This window comes from Condylura cristata, unplaced genomic scaffold, assembly GCF_000260355.1.
Source record: "Condylura cristata isolate star-nosed mole 26May11 unplaced genomic scaffold, ConCri1.0 scaffold00022, whole genome shotgun sequence".
Lineage (NCBI taxonomy): Eukaryota > Metazoa > Chordata > Mammalia > Eulipotyphla > Talpidae > Condylura > Condylura cristata.
The window spans coordinates 20,848,825-20,867,361 of record NW_004567123.1 but is presented as its reverse complement, the minus strand read 5'-3'; the positions used below and the strand labels follow the sequence as shown (position 1 = coordinate 20,867,361).

At 52.4% G+C, this 18,537-nt stretch overlaps 1 protein-coding gene across 2 annotated transcripts; it reads left to right on the top strand.

Annotated features, from left to right (window-relative positions):
- The first annotated feature begins 1,304 nt into the window (after positions 1–1,304).
- Positions 1,305–9,590, top strand: LOC101627121. Of its 2 annotated transcripts, none has more exons than XM_004686976.2 (5): positions 1,305–1,401; positions 2,299–2,380; positions 3,612–3,776; positions 7,697–7,828; positions 9,373–9,590. In XM_004686976.2, exons 2-5 carry the CDS (start codon positions 2,299–2,301, stop codon positions 9,507–9,509), a joined length of 516 nt encoding a protein of 171 aa, XP_004687033.1. In that variant the 5' UTR covers positions 1,305–1,401; the 3' UTR covers positions 9,510–9,590. The 2 variants fall into 2 exon arrangements, with proteins under 2 accessions (XP_004687033.1, XP_012583636.1); XM_012728182.1 differs by lacking the exon at positions 1,305–1,401 and adding an exon at positions 2,000–2,030.
- Positions 9,591–18,537: the final 8,947 nt, after the last annotated feature.

Genomic DNA, 18,537 nt, shown 5'->3' with positions numbered 1-18,537 from the left:
GTGTGTGTGTGTGTGTGTGTGTGTGTGTGTGTGTGTGTGTGTGTGTGTGTCTTGGCCGGCTGGGCAATTCCAGCTGTCCAGAGTTGAGGTGATTTAGATCCTGTCCAATCTAGGGCCTTTCTCAACCTTCTAGACTCATTTGCCCCTCCCTTTAGACACGGAGTGGGTCTATAGCCTCACTGGGCTATAGGAATCCTGATGGGTGGTGGTGGTGGGAGAGGTAGTAGGGGGTGCTGGGCATATCAAATGGCCCAGAGCTGGGTGGCCTAGAAATTTTTGGCCCCAGGCTACAGAAGGGACCCACAACCTTCATTCATTAGTCCACCATCAGTATTCTGACTGACCCCAGACCACATTTACTGAACTCCGCTCTGCTCCATTTAAACACATCACTCCCTGTTTACCTTTGGTGACGTCCCATTTTTAGAATAAAATCCAAGATCTTCACCATGGTCTATGAGGCCCTGCTTTGTGGTCCATTCCCTCTCCAATGCTCCCCTTTGCCCATTACACTCTGGTCAAGATGGTCCCTTTTTCCGGTTGCATCTGTGTGGTCCTTTCAGGCCTTTGTAGAGGACTTTCTGCTGGGAACTGGGTTGTAAACCTTATAGGGAAGAACTGTTTTAATTTTGTTTGCTGTATATTTCCATGCATTTAACCTGGCAAGCAATAGACAATACTGTCAGCTGTAATAGCCGTAATGAATAATTCTTGAGTACATGTACCAAATGTGTTTCTATGGACTAATTTGTACAAGAGCCATGTGAGGTAGAAACTAGCATGAACTCCTCTTCATAAAAATAAAACAGGAGCTCAGAGGGGCTAAGCCATTTGTTGAAGGTCACACAGCTAATGGGGCAGCTTTTTCACCATGGAGCATGGGAGTGAGTTCATCAGCCACAGGCCAGCTCCCAGCTTTGAGAGATAACTGCAACCTTTTTGGAGCAGGATGATTTGGGCTTGAACTGAATGGTCAGCAAGACTCGGGTTTGCAAAGTCCACAAGAGAGCATTCCAGACGGAAAGAAAAGCAATGAGCACAGGTGTGAAAGCAGGAAGCTCCAGTCTCTGGGACTACCCAACTCAGAGGGCTGGACCAGCCTGCTCCCACGCATGGAGACCTGAGCCCCAGAATGCTGTTAGCTGGGGGTCTTCGGAGGGGAAGTGGAAGGGGGAGTTACTCTGCAGTCCTCCCTCAGGCTGTGGGCTGGGGCATCCCCGGGGATGCTTCTAAGCCGAGGAGGCAGGACATTCCCACGCAGGGACGGCCCTGGGAGAGGCAGCAGACTGGGCGGCCCCAGTGCTCCGGCCACCCATCAGCCTGTTCTCCCTTGCTCCCTGGGAGGCTCTTGGTTATTACTGGCTTGGCAAAGGCTGGTCGGAGCTGCCCCTGAGCCAGGAGGTGAGTAAGTGGGTGGGTGGGCTCGGTCAGAGCCGAGAAATCGCTCAGAGAAATGTGGCTGCCATTAGAGGTAGATTCTCCCTCCTTCTCTGATACATAGGCTCTCTCATCCACTTCTCACTGATGAGAAGCAGGGGCTCCCCAATATGGGGCCTCTCCCAGTTACTGCATATGCCATGGCCACCCCCTCTCTGATTATTGGGTGCCTCTTTCCCCAGAGGTGGGAACCCTTTCTCAGACGGGGTGCCCCTTCCTCTTCCCAGACATGAGTTCCTCTCTCTCTCACTAACCCAGTTTGGTTCTTGTCCCCCTCTAAAGCTCCTTCCCATTCCCTACTCCTCCACCCCACCCCCATGGGATGCCAGGCCCTGAGACTTCCTGGGGTGGGGGCTGGGCTCAGCCTGTCCCCTTCCTTCACCAGATCCCAGATGCTGCAGAGCAGGCTCCCAGCACGTAGGCAGCCAATTAGTGGGGATGGGGTGGGGGCCAGGGCTGAAGGCCTGTGCAGGGCCCTGGGCAGACTGCCCTGCTGGGGCGAGGCCTCCCAGGCCCCTCCCTCCCTCCGGCCCCCTCTCCCAGCTCCTCCTGTGGCACAAACAACTGAAGGAGGGTTTCCCAACCTGACCACGGTGAGCTGGGGCTGGCGCTAGACACTTTAGGGTTAGACCTCTGCCCACCCCAAAGATGATGAATTGAGGTCCCTCCCAGGAGGGGGCTCTAAACATCTGGGGTGCACATCTACCCCATAGGGACATCAGACAAAGCTAGGAGGGTCAGCAGCATGAGGGTGACTCTGAAGTCCTGGGATCCCGCTATCGCCACCCTATGAAAGCAGGTTTCTGGGTCTGAGCCCTGAGGGGTACAGAGGGGCAGAACTCATCCATACACACACCCCAGATGTTCTTCAGCGCTGCCCGGAGTTTGGTGCTGAAGAAGCAAGGACTTGGAATTCGAGCAATACACAACCCGGGAGGCCGAGGTAAGTCCTGGGCACCCCCTCTCCTTCCCCAACTCCAAGGCTAGAAGTGGGGGTCCAGTCTGCAGAATGCCATTTGCCCTTCCACGCTGCCCTGGGCTTCCCCTGAAACCTTTCTGCATGTCCCCACTCCTTGGTCCTGGGTCTCCGTCCTCCAGGAAATGGGCCCACGGGGCAAGTGGCCAGTGGCCCTTGCATCCCGAGTTTCTTCCTGGCCTGACCTTCAAGCCCTGGGCCCCTAAAGCCTTTGTGTCCTAAGGTAGAGGCTGCTGATGGAACCATGGACCCTTACAAGACCATGTAGTCAGTGCTAGTCAGGAGAAAGAGGCCCAAGACAGGAGAGACTTCAGCTGGGGAGCAGATGGGAGCTTCTCACCCTCAGGAGAATAACAGCAAGAATAGTATTTATCGGGCCTTGTAATGTACCCCGAGCTGTTACCAACATGGCCCACAGATGAGCACATTTAGACCTCACAGCTGCCAGGTGAGGGGGTGTTCTCCTTCTCGGGTGAGTCGACGGAGGCTGGGGGCCCAGGACTTCTGTCCAAAGCAGTTCCAGTGCTGTGCCAGCAAGGTGGGACCAGTGGCCTCTTCCTGGGTCTCTCCGGAGTCGGTAAGCAGACGCAGCTCTGTGGAGACTCTGTGCTGGCCTGGAGCCCTCTGAACCAGCATCGGGGACTGTTGCAGCATGCCAGTGGGTGAAGCCACCTCTGCTTGCAGCACTATGAACAGTGCGTGATATTGCCCTCACGCGGGTGTGGTAGATCCTCGTAAGCCACTTTCCAGATGAGGGCACTGAGGCGCAGTGGGGCAAGGGGCTTGCCACAGCCCTGGGTGGAAGGGATTCAGACCCGCTGGGCCCTCCCCGCCATCCCTTAAAGGCGCTGGACAGTGCTCCACAGTCGTGAGCAGTGTACTGTACCTCGGGCTCACCTCCTGACTCCGTGGCTCCCTGTGCCCGCTCTGCTCCTCATTTCACATCTTCCCAGAGATGCGGGCTTTGAGGTCAGAGGGATTCCAAGCCCCCTGGCTGCTCGCCTCCCTCAGGTGGGAAACCAGGAAAGGCTGCTCTGGCTCCCAGTCACCTTGGAACAAATGCGTCAACTCCCCAGAGGGCCTCAGCAGGCTCCGGCTCACAGTAAATGCTCAAAATAGGCCGCCCTGCCGTTACCTATCTGGCGAGAGCCGGGGCGGCCGTGGCAGCCTGGGCTCAGCTCCTCCCTTGTGCCCACAGCTCACAGCCAGGGGAAGATGCCCCCCTACACCAACTACCATGCCCAGCGCTCCTACCCCATGCCGGATGAACCCTTCTGCACTGAGCTCAGCGCCGAGCAGCGGGCCCTGAAGGAGAAGGAGAAGGGTAGCTGGACCCAGCTGAGCCATGCTGAGAAGGTGGCCTGTAGGTTGGGGGCATGGCTGGGGGGTGCTGGGTGAGTGTGAGGGGGCAGTGGGCAGGCCAGCAGGGCTCCCACCAGGACGGTCGGAGTCCCCAGATGCCCAAATATGTGCCTGAGGGGTGAATCCATTCATTGGTCTTTATTTTTTTGTTAGAAGATGTTTTTTAATTTCTGTATACAAGAACTGAGGTACAGACCAGAGGTGCAGGATTCACAAAGTGGGGAGCAGAATGGGCAGACGGACTGAAACACACTGCTGAGGGGAGCAGCAGTGAGACAGGAGCCGTCTGCTGCGCCATGTGGGTCAGCTCCCTGGCCGGGCATCGAGCTCCTGGTGTGTGCCACAGTGGCAGCAGACAGCTTCTCAGTGCAGTGCTGAGACCTAACCCCTGTGCGTCCAGGGAGGGCCGTGACTTTGTTTGTCTTTCAGCTGGTCGCACAGCCCAGATGATGCGGGGCCTCAGGTGCAAGTGGCCTCTGTGGGTCCTGCTCTTGAGGTGCCCCCAGCCCAGTGGGGGAAACCAACCCAGACCCAGATGTCTGTAATATAGAATCTGTGGCAAGAGTGAGGTGTGAGGGGGCTGTGAGGGCCTGAAGGGAAGGAGAGGAAATCCTAGTGGGCCTTGCCGTGGAGGGGCATGGTCAGCTGGCCCTGAGGGGGGAGGAGGAGGCTGCTGCCAGGCCTCGGGATCTGCACCAGGGAGGATGCGGGAGCAGGAGAGCCAGGAGAGTCAAGAACAGGGTGCGGTGTGGGGGGCAGAGCAGAGCAAAGCATCTGAGGCTGGCAGGGGCAGCCGGGCATCCTGGAAGCCCGAGGGTAGTTAGACTGAAACCCCTGCGCACCAGAAGGGCCCCGGGCCGGGCCGACTCTGATGGGGCGGACAAGGATCCAGGCTCACCTCCGGCATTTCAGGGGGGACCCTGGTGGGAGAGGCTCAGGCCTCTCATAGTCCTAACTCTCCTGACTGAGCAGGCCCTCTCCTGTGAGCCCCGGCAGCGGTGAGCGCAGGCCCAGCCTTGCCGTGAGCCCAGCTGCAGCCTCACAGCGCTTTCCCTCCTGTCAGTCTCCTGGCAGCAGGCTTCCTCTCTGTCCATCTCAGCACTGGATTTCTCTGTCTTCCGGGGTGACCTGCACACAGCCAGATGCCCCTCAGCTTCGCCGCACACTCACTGGGCTTGGCGGTGCTGTGCTGCGGGTTCTCCCATTAGCTCACCTTGGAGGGAACAGGCTCAGGCTGGGGCCGGGGTAGGCAGCCCAGCTGCAGAGCGGTGGCGGCAGGATGCGCACCCGAACTGGCATCAGGGGTTCCCCCTTTCGCTGTCACACCTCGTGCCATAATGAAGACCTGGAGCGCCAGTGGCGAGTTGTTGGAAGGCCTCAGAGCTCATCTCACAGCTGACGTGGACCACAGCCACCATGCTGGGGCCGTGGGCTGCCCCCCTGCTCGCCGGCTTCCTCACCGGCTTCCTCACGCTTCTTGCCTCCTCCCTGCGCCAGGGTCCTCCCACCATAGCCCTGGCCCTCTGGGAATCCACACTCCTGGTGGGTGATCTCACATTGCCTCCGTCTGAACAATCTGAACCCAAGGGTCCTGCTCAAGCCAAAAATAGTTCCACTCCCCAAGGAATTCTGCAGCCAGCTTTGATATTTATTTTCATAATTATTTATCTACTGAGAAAGAGCCACACACATTTTGAAAAATGGGGTGATAGTGGTTAACAACACCGTATAGCTTTCAGAAGTACAAGTCCTCACCTCTTCAAATGTAGGGGACCACAGCAAGCCCAGCACCCAAACACCAATAGCCCCCACGGCAGTCCACTGACCCTTTGCTCCGCCCCCTCCTCCCCTGGTAACCTCACTTCTGCAGTCAGAATCCCAGGGCTTGTTTTGTCTCTTCCTTTGCTTTGTTTCTTTCAATTCGTGAATGAATGAAATCATTTGGTGTTTGTCTTTCTCCTGATTTATTTCCTCTTAGCACAATCCCTTCACGTTCTTTCCATGTTGCTGCAAATGGCAAGATTTCATCTTTTTCTAAACCGAGCTTAGTAGTATTCATTGCATGCACAGGCCACAGCCTCTTTTTTTTTTTTTCCTTTCTTCTTTTAAAGATTTATTTATTTATGCATACAAAAACTGGGGTACAAGCCAGAGGTGCAGGCAGGGGGTGAGAGGATTCATCAGACACAGAGTGGGGAGCAGAACATGCAGGTCTACTGAAATACGTGGCTGAGAGGAGCAGCGGGCGGGTCAGGAGAGGTCTGCCGCGCCAGGTGGGTCAGCTCCCTGGCTGGGGATCGAACTCGTGCTGCTGTGGCTGGTGATAGATTCATAGTGCTGCGCTTTAACCCCTGCGCCACCAGGGAGGCCTGGCATTTCAGTCTTTTTAGCTGCTGCCCCTTTTGCCTCAGGAACTATGATCCCTGTTATTCTCCAAAGACACCCTGTGCTTCCCACACCCACCCACCTTTTGTTTCCTGGGCCCTATATGCCTTCATCTCCACTCACCTTTCACTATGAAAACACCCCCAAACTCTAGATGACCTCATTTCCACCCCTCCCTTCAAGATGCCTAAACTTACTTCCCAGGCCTGTCCACTCGTGGTCTCCATAGAGACATTCCATAGGAATGTCTGTTCACTGAAATCTGATCTCCTGCAGGTGGACATGCTGTGTGATTTCTCCAGGAGCCTCCAGGAGGGCATTCCTTTCCTCATTCATTCTGGAAACAATGCTAAGGAGCCTACTGTGTGCCAAGCACTAGCGACTAACAGTATGAGAGTGAACAATGCTCTTGTTCTCCTGAAGCCTGTAGTTAGGAAGGGTCTGTAAATAGTAAAGAAGAAAACAGGAGTACAAATATTATCCTAGTGTGAAGGAAGCAAAGATCAGGAACAGTTTTGGTAAACATTTGAGTCGAATAAAAGCAGTCCTGTCATCCTTTCCAGTTCACTGAGAATGAAATCCAAACTCCTCACCATGACGGACAAGGTTCGTGTGCTCTGGCTCCATCCAGTCCGCCCCCTCCAGCCAGCACACTCCCTCTGCTCATTCCTCTCAGCTTTCCTGAGCTACTTCCTGCCCCAGGGCCTTTGCACTTGCTTCTCTCACATGCCTCTCTCCCTTTGCTTCTTCAAGCCTAAATTCCAATGTTGCTCCCTGTGAGAGAATTTCTGTGGCCACCCTCACTGAAACAGCCCCTGCTCCCAGCCTAAAGTATATGCCGGCTATCTCTCCTGCTCATCTTCACACTTTTTTTTTTTTTAAGATTTATTTATTTATTCATATGGAACTGGGGTACAGGCCAGAGATGTGGAAGGTGAGAGGATTCACCAGAGACAGAGTGGGGAGCAGAACAGGCAGATTGACGAAGTACACTGCTAAGGGGAGCAGCGGGCGGGTCAGGAGAGGTCTGCCCTGCCATGTGGACCTCCTCTGGGGCAGGCGGGAATCAAACTTATGCAGAAGTGGCTTTAGCTTTTTAGAACTGTGCTTTAACCCGCTGCGCCACCAGGGAGGGCCTCATCTCCACACTTTTCATCGGGCTTATTCATTGCTTTATCACCAAATCCTGGCCACACTTTATATAAGTAGATGCTCAAGAATTTGCTGAATGACACAAGTTCCTGGCCAGGGAGCTGACCCACGTGGCGTGGGTATTTCAGTGAGTATTTCAGTCAGTCTGCCTGTTCTGTTCCCCACTCTGTCTCTGGTGAATCCTCTCATCGCCCCCACACCTCTGGCTGGTAATCTACTTCTGTATGCATAAATTTTAAAAATCTAAAAAAAGAAAAGAATTTGATGAATGAACTGCACCTGTTGTAAAGAAGAGAAGGCTGAGGATCCCTGGGCCAAGAGTCGGCCGGGGGTCCTCGGATGGATGCCCTGGGTCCCCTTCTCCCTCCCCACACCCGGCTCCAGTGTACCGGCTCCAGTTCCATGAGACCTTCGCAGAGATGAACCGTCGCTCCAACGAATGGAAGACAGTGATGGGCTGTGTCTTCTTCTTCTTTGGATTCACAGCTCTGCTGATTTGGTGGCAGCGGGTCTATGGTGAGTGCAATGTCTCCCTGGCTGCAGCCCTGGCCCATGGCCTGTGGCCACAGCCGCCAGCCAAGTTCTCTGCTGGCACTCACTCAGTTGAAGAGTTTTGAAAAGTCCCTCCAAAAAGGTGTAGGGTAAAGGACAGGGCAAGGCTGCTTGACTGGAATTTGGGGGCTCTATCTTCCTGGACCTCAATTTCCTTACCTGTGAAAAGGGAATAATAATGTCCGCATTTCAGGGCACTATTGTGAGGATTTGATGAGAGGGCTATAGGCCAGTGCCTGGCATGTTGTTCTGGGTAGAGTCGTTACTGGATGCTCTTACTATCTGAAGTTTTCAGTCTGTTATTTCAGCTGCTGTATTAGAGAATCCCTGACATACAAGTGCTTCAATTAAATAGGAGTTGGCTCCTCTCTCCACAAAGGCCAGAGAAGCGATCTACTGTGGGGGACACAGAGACACCGCCATGCTGGCTCCTCTGTCTTGTTGCTTTACATTCTCAACATGCAACTTTCTTCTTTTATTTTAAAGATTTATTTTTATTTATTTATACATACAAGAATGGGGGTGCAGGCCAGAGATGTGGGGGGGTGGGAGAATTCACCAGAGACAGAGTGGGGAGCACAACAGGCAGACTAACTGAAATACGCTGCTGAGGGGAGCAGTGGGCGGGACAGGAGAGGTCTGCCGTGCCCTGTGGGTCAGCTCCCTGGCCGGGATCGGACTCATGTTGCAGTGGCTGCGGACAGCTACAGAGCACAGAGACTTTCCTGTGCCACCAGGGAGAACCACAGCTTTCTTCCTGACACGTAACCTGGCTGCCCAGTTTCTGCCATAAAGCCAGCACTGCAGACAAGTAGAGAGAAAGGGACGATCCACTCCTCTTGAGGTCCAGAAGTTGTACATAGCACTTCTGTTCACATTCTATTGGCTAGAAATAATCACATGACCTTATCTAACCAAAGAGGAAGCTGGGAAGTATAGTCTTTAGCTGGGTGAACTTTCATAATCAAAGAAGAGTGATCCTCATAGTTTGGTCCCTGAACCAATAGCTTCACTTCAAAGTGTTAGAAGTGCATATTCAGTGATTATAATTTAGTAGTGCCCATGTATTAAAAGTGCTGTATCTGCTCCACTTTGTGCCAGTTGCCAATGCGTTCCCACTCACTCAACCCCATAACCCTAATGAATAGGAAGCGAGGGAGGGAAAGGAAACTGAGGCCAGCGAGCTGAGGGGGCTGCTCAAGGTCACGAAGCAAGGGGGTGTGGCACCGGGATTTGGATTCAGGCCGACTTGAAAGAGCGCTTACGACTGTGGGTCACTGAGTTGGTGAGGAAACTGTGGCTCAGGAAGGGGAAGGACTTTGGCTCATTTCCTGCTGCGAGCCTACAGCAGAGCAGGGTCAGAGCTCAGAGGGCCCCAGAGTGAAGCTGGGGGGAAGAGGGGGTTCTGCGGTTCAGGGCGTCCTCCCTGGGACTGGGGCTCCTGGTTCAGGAGAAGGCGGCCTGGCAGGGTCCTGGCCACCCTGTCCCCTCCCCATGCCTCCCTGCAGTGTTCCCTAAGAAGCCCATCACCCTGACAGAGGAGTGGAAGGCCCAGCAACTGCAGCGCATCCTGGACATGAAGGGCAACCCAGTGCAAGGCCTGGCCTCCCGCTGGGACTATGAGAAGAAGGAGTGGAAGAAGTGACCGGCAGCCTCGCTGCTCTCCCTGGCCAGGGTCCGCGGAGGCCCCTCCTCACACCTGAACCCCAATAAAGCTGGCCCGTTCGCTTCTGCCTTCAATCCCTCCTCAGTGTTTACCTTTTTATAAAGCCTGCATTATATTCCAACTTAGGCAGTGCAGTGGGTGAGGGGCAAAGTCACTTTCCAGGGCTGCCAGCTTAGCTAGTCATTGAGGACTTTCTGGGGGAGTCCAGGTTAAGGCTGAGACTTCTTTTTTAAAGATTTATTTATGCATACAAGATCTGGGGCACAGGCCAGAGGTGCAGGGGCAGTGAGAGCATTCACCAGAGACAGAGTGGGGGGCAGAACAGGCCGACTGACGAAGTACACTGCTGAGGGGAGCAGCAGGCGGGCCAGGAGAGGTCTGCCGCGCCATGTGTGTCACCTCCAGGGCCAGGGATCAAAGTCGCCCTGGAGTGACTGTGGCTGGCTTGCAGTGCTGCACTTTAACCTGCTGCACCATTGCCACCAGGGAGAGCCTCGTTTTTTTTTTAAGATTTACTTTATGTATATAAGAACTGGGGTCTTAGGCCAGAGGTACACTGCTGAGGGGAGCTGTGGGGGAGAAGGAGAGGTCTGCTGCGCATGTGGGTCACCTCCAGGGCAGGGCAGGGATCAAACCTGCACTGCAGTGGCTGCAGCCAGATTCACAGTGCTGCATCCTATCCCGTTGCACCCGAGGCTCAAAGGACCAGAGGAAAAGAAAAGCAGGACAGTGAAGGGAAGGTATTCCATGTGAGGGATGGCCTGTGCAGAGGCAGGGACATTCTTTCATGCAGTTAATTAACCAACATTTATGGAGAACTGACACGGTGCCAGGCCCTGGGGATGCGGCAGTGAGCAAGACAGTCTGTGGGCTCTCAGAGGAGGCATTCCTATATGAAGGGAGACAGAAAAATGAGTAAGTATAATATATCATGGTATGTGGTAATAAGTGCTATGAAGAAATAAAGTAGGAGAAAGGGATAGAGGGGAAAGGGATAGAGGGAAAGGGGAACTGGGAGAAGTATGTGAAGCCTCTGAGAGGTGCTGGAACCTGAGCAAAGTGCAGGTGGAACAGGGAGCAAGCCTTGCCTCAAAGACAAGGGCCAAGGCCCCAGGGAGGCTTCTGGTTGGGAAGTTGCGGACCTTCAAGGCGGCCAAGGGACTGGGACAGGGACTTGCAGCATGGTGGGACGGGGCTCACCTTGGGATGGAAAGCAGTTGGTGGAGGACCTCGAGGGATTTTATTCTCAGTGTGATAGGCAGTTGTATCAGCATAGGTTGTCCGAGAAGCACGTGCCAAGAAGGCATTAAAGAGGTGAAGGACTTCTTGGGGGGTAATGGCTGTGAAGGATAAAGGAGAGAGAAACAGAAGCAGGCAGCGAGAACATTAGGCTGGGACTGGGTCTCACGCCAGAGGGTGGAGAGAGTGGAGGGGAGAGCGTCTGGTATCCCCATGTTTTCAAGTCAGTCAGCCAGGAGACAGAGCCACATGTGATCTAGCCGGGGCTGTTAATAGAAAGCACATTAAGCTCACCCCAGAAAGTCACTCTAAGGAGAACGCTGAAGATAGAGGGTGCTGTCAAGGGAGCACGGAGTGGAGGGTCTTCCCCAAGCCAAGGCCCCGTTTGCCGTGGCGAAGCTGAGGGGCAGCCCGCAGGCTGGTGGGGCAGTTGGCTGGGTGCCTCTGCTGGAGCTGGCCTGTAGTCCCGGGGCAAGCTGGAAGTGGTCCTCAGAGACCTAGAGACCAGAGGCAGGTGTCTGTGTGTGTGTGTGTGGGGTGCTATGAAGAGGTGAGGCCTAGTGTGTGATATCTGTATTAGGAGGGTAGCAAGAAGCTGGCCCCCAGGCTTGGAGGCTGCAAGACTGCTGATACGGGCCCAAGGTTGAGGCAGAGTCCTCACGCTGCTGACCACCAACACGGCAGGAGCAAGAACATACTCGCATGCACGCTCACGCGCCTCCTGAAATGTCTCCTCTAGCACCCTCTACTGGCAAAGTTGAGCATCTCACTGTCTGGAAGGCTGGGAGCGGGTTCACTCCCCACCCAGAGCAGGCCTGGGGAGGCAGCACGTTGCTAGCTGGCGAGAAGTCTCGCCCAGGCACACAGATCGTCGGGCTCGGACAACAGAAGTGTGTTTTCTCACAGTTCTGGAGGCTGGACATCCAGATGATAAATTGGTTTATCATCTGAGGCCTCTCTTCGTGGCTAGCAGATGGCTGTCTTCTAGCCTCGTCCTCACAGGATCTTCTGCCTTTTTTTTTTTTACGATTTATTTACTTTTGCATACAAAAACTAGGGTACCTGCAAGAGGTGTGTGTGTGTGTGTGCGTGCGTGTGTGTGGTGGTGAGAGGCTTCACCAGAGACAGAGTGGGGAGCAGAACAGGCAGATCGAGGAAGTACACTGCTGAGGGGAGCAGCTGGTGAGACAGGAGAGGCCCGCTGCACCATGTGGGTCACCTCCCAAGGGGGGGATTTGAACTCGTGCTGCAGTATCTGTGGGTGGCTTCAGAGTGCTGAGCTTTAGCTCTTTGTGCCAGGATCCTGCCTTTGTGAACACATCCCTTTGTCTCACTGTGTGCCTGAATTTCCTCTTTTTATAAGGACACCAGTCAGTTGGGTGAAGCTCCCTCTAAAAACCTCATTTTAAATTCACCTCTTTAAAAGCTTTTTTCCCAAATACTGTCACATTCTGAGGTACCGGGAACTCGAATTTCAACACATGAACTTGTCCATACCAGTTGGGGTCAGGAATATTCCATGTGTTTCCTTGTTCTGGGACCAGCAGGCATTTAGGGTACATTCCTTTCATGGCAGAAGCCAGAGACTCCAGAGAGCCAGTAGGGATGCAAGAGACAGCTGGTTTTATATCCAGTGTTTTCCGTTTCAGCTGGCAGGAGAAATAGGGAAAAAGTACATCTGCTCCATCTTCCCGGAAGCGGAAGCACAGAAACGAGGTCGTTGTCCCGAGGAGCCCCAGCCCATCTTTTACAGATTGCTTTCCCATGTACGATTTACTGTGCTCCTCTGTCCCTCTGTATTTTCCACAAGTGGCGGTTACATTTAGATGTTTTGGGCATCTAGGTTCCGATTAAATTTGGGGGGCAAGGATGTGTCAGGAGGTGCCATGTCCTTTTGCCAGGAGAGATGAGATGCTTGGTGTGTGTTAGTAGCTGTCCTTGGTCAGGTAGATTCATTCATTCATTAGAGATGCAGGTGGCTTTCAAATTATTAAAAGATGCGAACCTCAGTTAGAGTTTTAAAAATGAAAATTTAAGACATGAGGTGCTAATTTTTCTTTTTCTGTTTTAAAGATTTATTTATTTATGCATACAAGAACTGGGGTATAGGCCAGAGGCATGGGGGCGGGTGAGAGGCTTCACCAGAGACAGAGTGGGGAGCAGAACAGGCAGATTGACAAAGTCCACTGCTGAGGGGAGCAGTGGGTCAGAGGTCTGCTGTGCCATGTGGGTCACCCCCCCTGGCCAGGGATTGAACTCACAATGAAGCTGCTGTGGCCAGCTTGCAATGCTGCATCCTTACCACCAGTTGGGCCAAGGTACTGATTTTTTGTTTGTCAAACTCCCAGAGATCCAAGGGTGAGAACAACATTGGAAGGCAGCAGGGGACAAGCTTCTCCAGAGCCAGCTTGGGCTATCCCCATCAAAATGACCAAAGGACAAGCCCTGGGGAGCCTTCTTGCACACCCCCATGTGCAAAATGATGGATAGATAGGTTGATGGCCCTTGTGTTTGTGGGTTAGCAAAAGTTGAGAACTATCAAGTTGTTCCTCTCTCAACCAGTTTCTCAACCGGTAGGTATGCTAAAAAGGTTTGCAAGTTGTGCTGGGTCCCAGGCTTGTAACCTGCACCTGCCCTCAGGAGTCATGTACAGCGACGCATGGATACATTTTGTTCAAAGAAAGAGACCTGTGTGTCTTTGACCATTGGTGTTTGCTTGGCCCCAGCAAGAGGCAAGCAGGAAGTGCCAAATCCTGAGGGCCGAGGAGCAGCCCTCGGGAGATCTGGGAGGGATTGGTGCATCACTATCTAAGTTTCTCATCCTGGCCTTTCAGAGGGTCATCTGGGAAGAAGCCCCACTGCCTGAAATGCCCCTGTATCAGCCTCACGCCCCCCATCCTTCCCTGCCTCACTCCTCCACTGTCCTGGGGTCACCACTCAAACTACTTACCGCTAAAACCCTTTTATAGGCTTTCCTTTTGGGAAAAATCCATTCTAAGACACTGTTGGAACTTGGGGCTGTTGGAACCTCCAGGCCAGTCCCTTAGTGGCCTTCAGAGCGGTGTGAGGAGGTGGCGGGCTGACAGCAGTCTCATAACACAGAGTATCCATGGTGCCAGGAGCCCGATGGGCCTGAGTCTGGCTCCTGAGCACCAGAACGCTCTCTCCGCCAGTCCCGCTGCTCTGCAGGGCGCCTGAGCTTGGCCGAGGAGCTCCTGCCTCCTGGACACCCAGGTCAGTGCACATGCCACCCGCTCCAACACCTCCCCCAGCCCTAGGAATCTGTTTTCTAGCTTGGCATGAGCCCCAGGTGAGAGGGTGTGCCTGAAAGGGCCAGCCAATAGCTGCAGCAGGAAGGCCCTTTACACAAAAGTCTTGCAACTGAGGGCTACTCATTATTTTTGTTTATTGTTATTTTTATATGATTAAATTTGTAAATTTACTATTGGAAATATAGGGGTTTTTGTTTGTTTGGTTTTGCTTGGGAGTTTTTTTTTTTTTTTTTTTCTTTTCAACATCAGAGCAATTTGAGCCAGGACTTCTTGACATGGAAACGGGTCATTTTCTAGCCAGCAGCTGATTTCCAAGCCATCTAGTTGGCTACCATTACCTTTTGTCTACAGTCTCTGCTTCATTTTTCAGAAGACATTTTTTCTTACTTTATGTTTATATTCTCAGTACCTTAGTGTTTTAAAAAATGGCTTCCTCAAACCTGAGGGGATTACAATTGAGATGGGAAAAAAAATGTACAAAATGACGTAAAAATAAAATGTTATAAAAAAATGGCTTCCATCCAAGTTCTAATTCACCTATATTATCTCCATGAAATTTTGTCCTCTTTTATTTTTTAATAAATATCCATACACTAATGTTAGAATTCTGGCCTTATGGGGTGTTAATTCACTCCTAAATGATTTAAACCATAAGTTCACACATGAATAATTAGCTTCAATAATTCCATGATTAAAAGCCTTGTGAATTCTTAAGAAATTTAAGTGGTCTTTCTACAAGGCCCTTCTTTTTGTTCTTCCCTTTCTCCCTCCCTCCCTTCTTCTCTCACTCTTTTCTTTCTTGCTATATAGTCTTGCAGTTTCATAACAGTTATAATTCTCTTCAAAAAAGGGGGGAGGTTTGAAAGTTTATGCCACTGCCTATGTTCTGGAACTCATCATTATTTTAAAATACCCAAATGAAAAAGTTCATTTGGCTTTGAAACCCACTTGATTATAACATTATATGTGCTAATTAAAGAAAGGGAAGAACTCTTGGAGCATTTAAACATAATCTCAGGGCCCTCCCTGGTGGCACGGCGGGTTAAAGCACAGCACTATGAAGCTACCACAGCCACTGAAGCCATGAGTTCGATCCCCCGCCAGGGGGGTGACTCACATGGTGCAGCAGACCTCTCCTGTCTCACCAGCTGCTCCCCTCAGCAGTGTATTTCAGTACATCTGCCTGTTCTGCTTCCCACGCTGTTTCTGGTGAATCCTCTCAAACCCAGCCCTCCACACCTCTGGCCTGTATGCATAAAAAAAAAAAAACAATCTTTAAAAAATATAATTTCAATTGTAGACTTTGAAACAGTTTAAATTTTTCTTTTATCACCTACTGAAAGTTACAAAATCTCTTGTCAGTCTCCTACCCAGAATTTTAAGACACCATCATTATAAGCCTTGATTTGGAATTATGTCAACCTTTTTTTTTCTTTTATTATGAAACCACATATAAAAAAGTTGCATTCCCAGGAACAACATCAAATTTCTTAAAAAAAATTTAAAACAACCTATTTGGATGTTTTAAATGAAGTTAACATTTCATATCCTTTCTATAAAATGTTGTATTTTGTTTCTAACACAAATATAATATATAGAAGTGGAATGAATTCCCCCCCCAGCACAGTCCAAAATCCTTTCCAGCTCGGTGTGTGATTTCAGTATTTTATGCGAGTGCATGGCATATATAAGGTTTGGAATCACTGTTAGAGGAGAGGTCTGGTTCTTAAGAAAACTGGAGTACTACACAGCTGGAAAGAAGCTGCCAGGAACTGGCTCAACAGCTGTTGCAGCTGTACAGTAAGGAGGGGGATTCCCAAGTGAACATAGAAACTTGTGTCAGATACATTACTTAGGTGGAAAAAGCAAGGCAAGCTGTGTCCAATATATTACCATTTCTGTAAAAAAAAAAAAAGTGGGTGGGAAACCATTAAAATATATTTCTGTTATTGGCTTGTTCGTGAAAAGGCATTTGTGGAAGGGTATCAAGAATCTGGGAGGTGACTGGGACAGGAGGCAGGGCTGGGTGGGCGATCTTAAACTAATCATGTTCACCCCGAACCCAAAGAGAGTCGTGCAAACTCGGTAGCCAAGTGTTGAAGTGTAGCGGCCCTTCTGGCGAGCTGGCGCCGGAGAGGCCGGCCGCCGGCCCTTAGGGAGCGCAGGCTGGGCTGGGCGCGCCTTCCAGGTCTGCCGCCAGGGGCCAGTACATCCCTCTCGTGGAGGCGGGAGGGGCGGAGCGCCCAAGGCTGGTCCCACCTCCAGGCCCGCCCGCTGCGGAGGCTGAAGTCTCAGTTCACATTCCCGGGCCGCTCCCGTACCTTTTGCAGCAGCCACGTGGAACTCCATGGGGGGAGGGGGGTACCCCACTCTACCCGGGGAGACCGCCAGATGGTGGGGTCACCGCATCCCTCTCCTGCCATAGAAGTTCTCCAAGTTCAGTCTTGCCGGTCATCGCGTGAAGTGGCTACAGGCATCACATCCATTTTATAGCGGGGAAGACGGAGGCATAGGCGGCTAGGTGACTTGTCCAAGGTGACCAGGAATGGTCACCCAGGAGACATACCTGGCCCATCCACCCTCAGAACCTGAATGTTAACCAGACTATGACTTCTGCACTGAGCCCCAGGTGCTTTTCCCCCAGAACCTTTACTTTTCCTGCTTTACTTTTTTCCTCCAGAACCGTCTCCACGCAGCCGCCAGAAGGCGCTCTGGAGACTCTCAGAGGGGTGGATCACGACTTCCACCCTTGCTCAGGGTCTTCCTGCCCTGAGGGTCCACTGCAGTCAGTCCACTCACCCCAGCTCTCTGCATCATCTTGATCCAGGATCCCCCTCAACTGCAGCACACTTTCCTTCAGTCAGAAGAAAATTCGCTTGATCTGCGCACTTGCTGTTTCTTCACTAAGACCACTGCTCTTGCCTCCCTCTTCTTTTATATTGTTTTTTTTTTTTTAAAGATTTATTTTTATTTGTGCATACAGAACTGGGGTACAGGCCAGAGGCTCGGGGGTGGCGAGAGGCTTCACCAGAGACAGAGCGGGGAGCAGAACAGGCAGATAAACGAAGTACACTGCTGAGGGGAGCAGCGGGCGGTCAGAAGAGGTCTGCCACGCCATGTGGTCACCTCCGGGGCAGGCGGGAATCGAACTCATGCGGAAGCGGCTTTAGATTTTCAGTGCTGCGCTTTAACCCGCTGCACCACCAGGGAGGGCCCTATATTGTTTTTTTTTTTTAAACAAAAAAAAATTATTTATGCATACAAGAACTGGGGGACTCACCAGAAACAGAGTGGGGAGCAGAACAGGCAGGTGTACTGAAATACACTGCTGAGGGGAGCAGCGGGCGGGTCAGGAGAGGTCTGCTGCGCCATGTGGGTCAGCTCCCGGGCTGGGCTGGCCGGGATGGAACGTGTAGTGCTGTGGCTACAGATTACCCTCACAGCGCTGTTTTAACCCGTTGTGTTCTTATACTTCCTCCAGGGAGCCCTCCCTGACCCTGTACCCCTAAACAAGTTTAGGTCCCAAATTAAATGCCATTTGAGCTCTTGGCCTCAGCTGTGTTTCATATTTGCATTATAACAATGTCTTTATTTCTAAACTCAATCACCTGTCATTTTTCTCCCTAGAGCTATTTCAAACCCATCACCAGCAACGCCTGTGGAATACACCTTTAAAATATCATCTCATTTGAAGTGTCTTCTTCCTCCTCGCCCCCCGCCCCCCCAGGTCCCTTCATGCCTGGCCATGTTTCCCCGCTGTTATCCCATTTTCACCTTTGCCCTGCAAAGGTGGCCAGAGCCGTCCTACTAGTCTGCCCCCCAACCCCCACTAGAAAGGAAGTCTGCGAAGGCAAGAACCCAGTGCCCAGGACTGTGCAGAGTAGAGTTCAAGTGGTCATTTCACTGTCCTTCCCATGTGAATGTCCGCTCCTGAGGGCGGGGTCTGTGTTCATCCGTGCACACAGACCCAGGTCCCCAGGGAAGGAACTTGTCCCCACTCTCCATGCGGACAGCAGAGCCAGCCAGGAGCCGGCTCGCTGCAGGTTCTGTCTGTGCAGGCAAGCAGCCCTCTCCCCAAGCAAACGAGAGACCAGGCCTGTGTTCACTGAGTCAACACAGTTTATTACTGAACTGCACTTTCACCTTCACACAGACTATTTCAAAGAGCTGGAACAAGTGTGGGGTGGGGGTTGGGGGAGGGGCCAGTGCCCCTCAGGAGCCAGGACCCCCCGCTGGCTTCCTTGGACCAGGGCAGGGGAGGGCGCATCAGGCTGTTCAGTCTCCGGGCACCAGCTCTCCACGTGCACACGCACAGCAAGCCAGCAGCTCCTCACACATAAATACAGACACGCTTAACAAAAATAGTATATCATCTTCACAAGGAATAAAAACTAGTCTCAAATATGTACAGCAGAGAGCCTGGGGGAGCCAGGGCTAGGCCAGGCCCCCCAGGGATGAGACAGGCCGTGGGTGGAGCAGAGGAGAGAGGGAGGCCT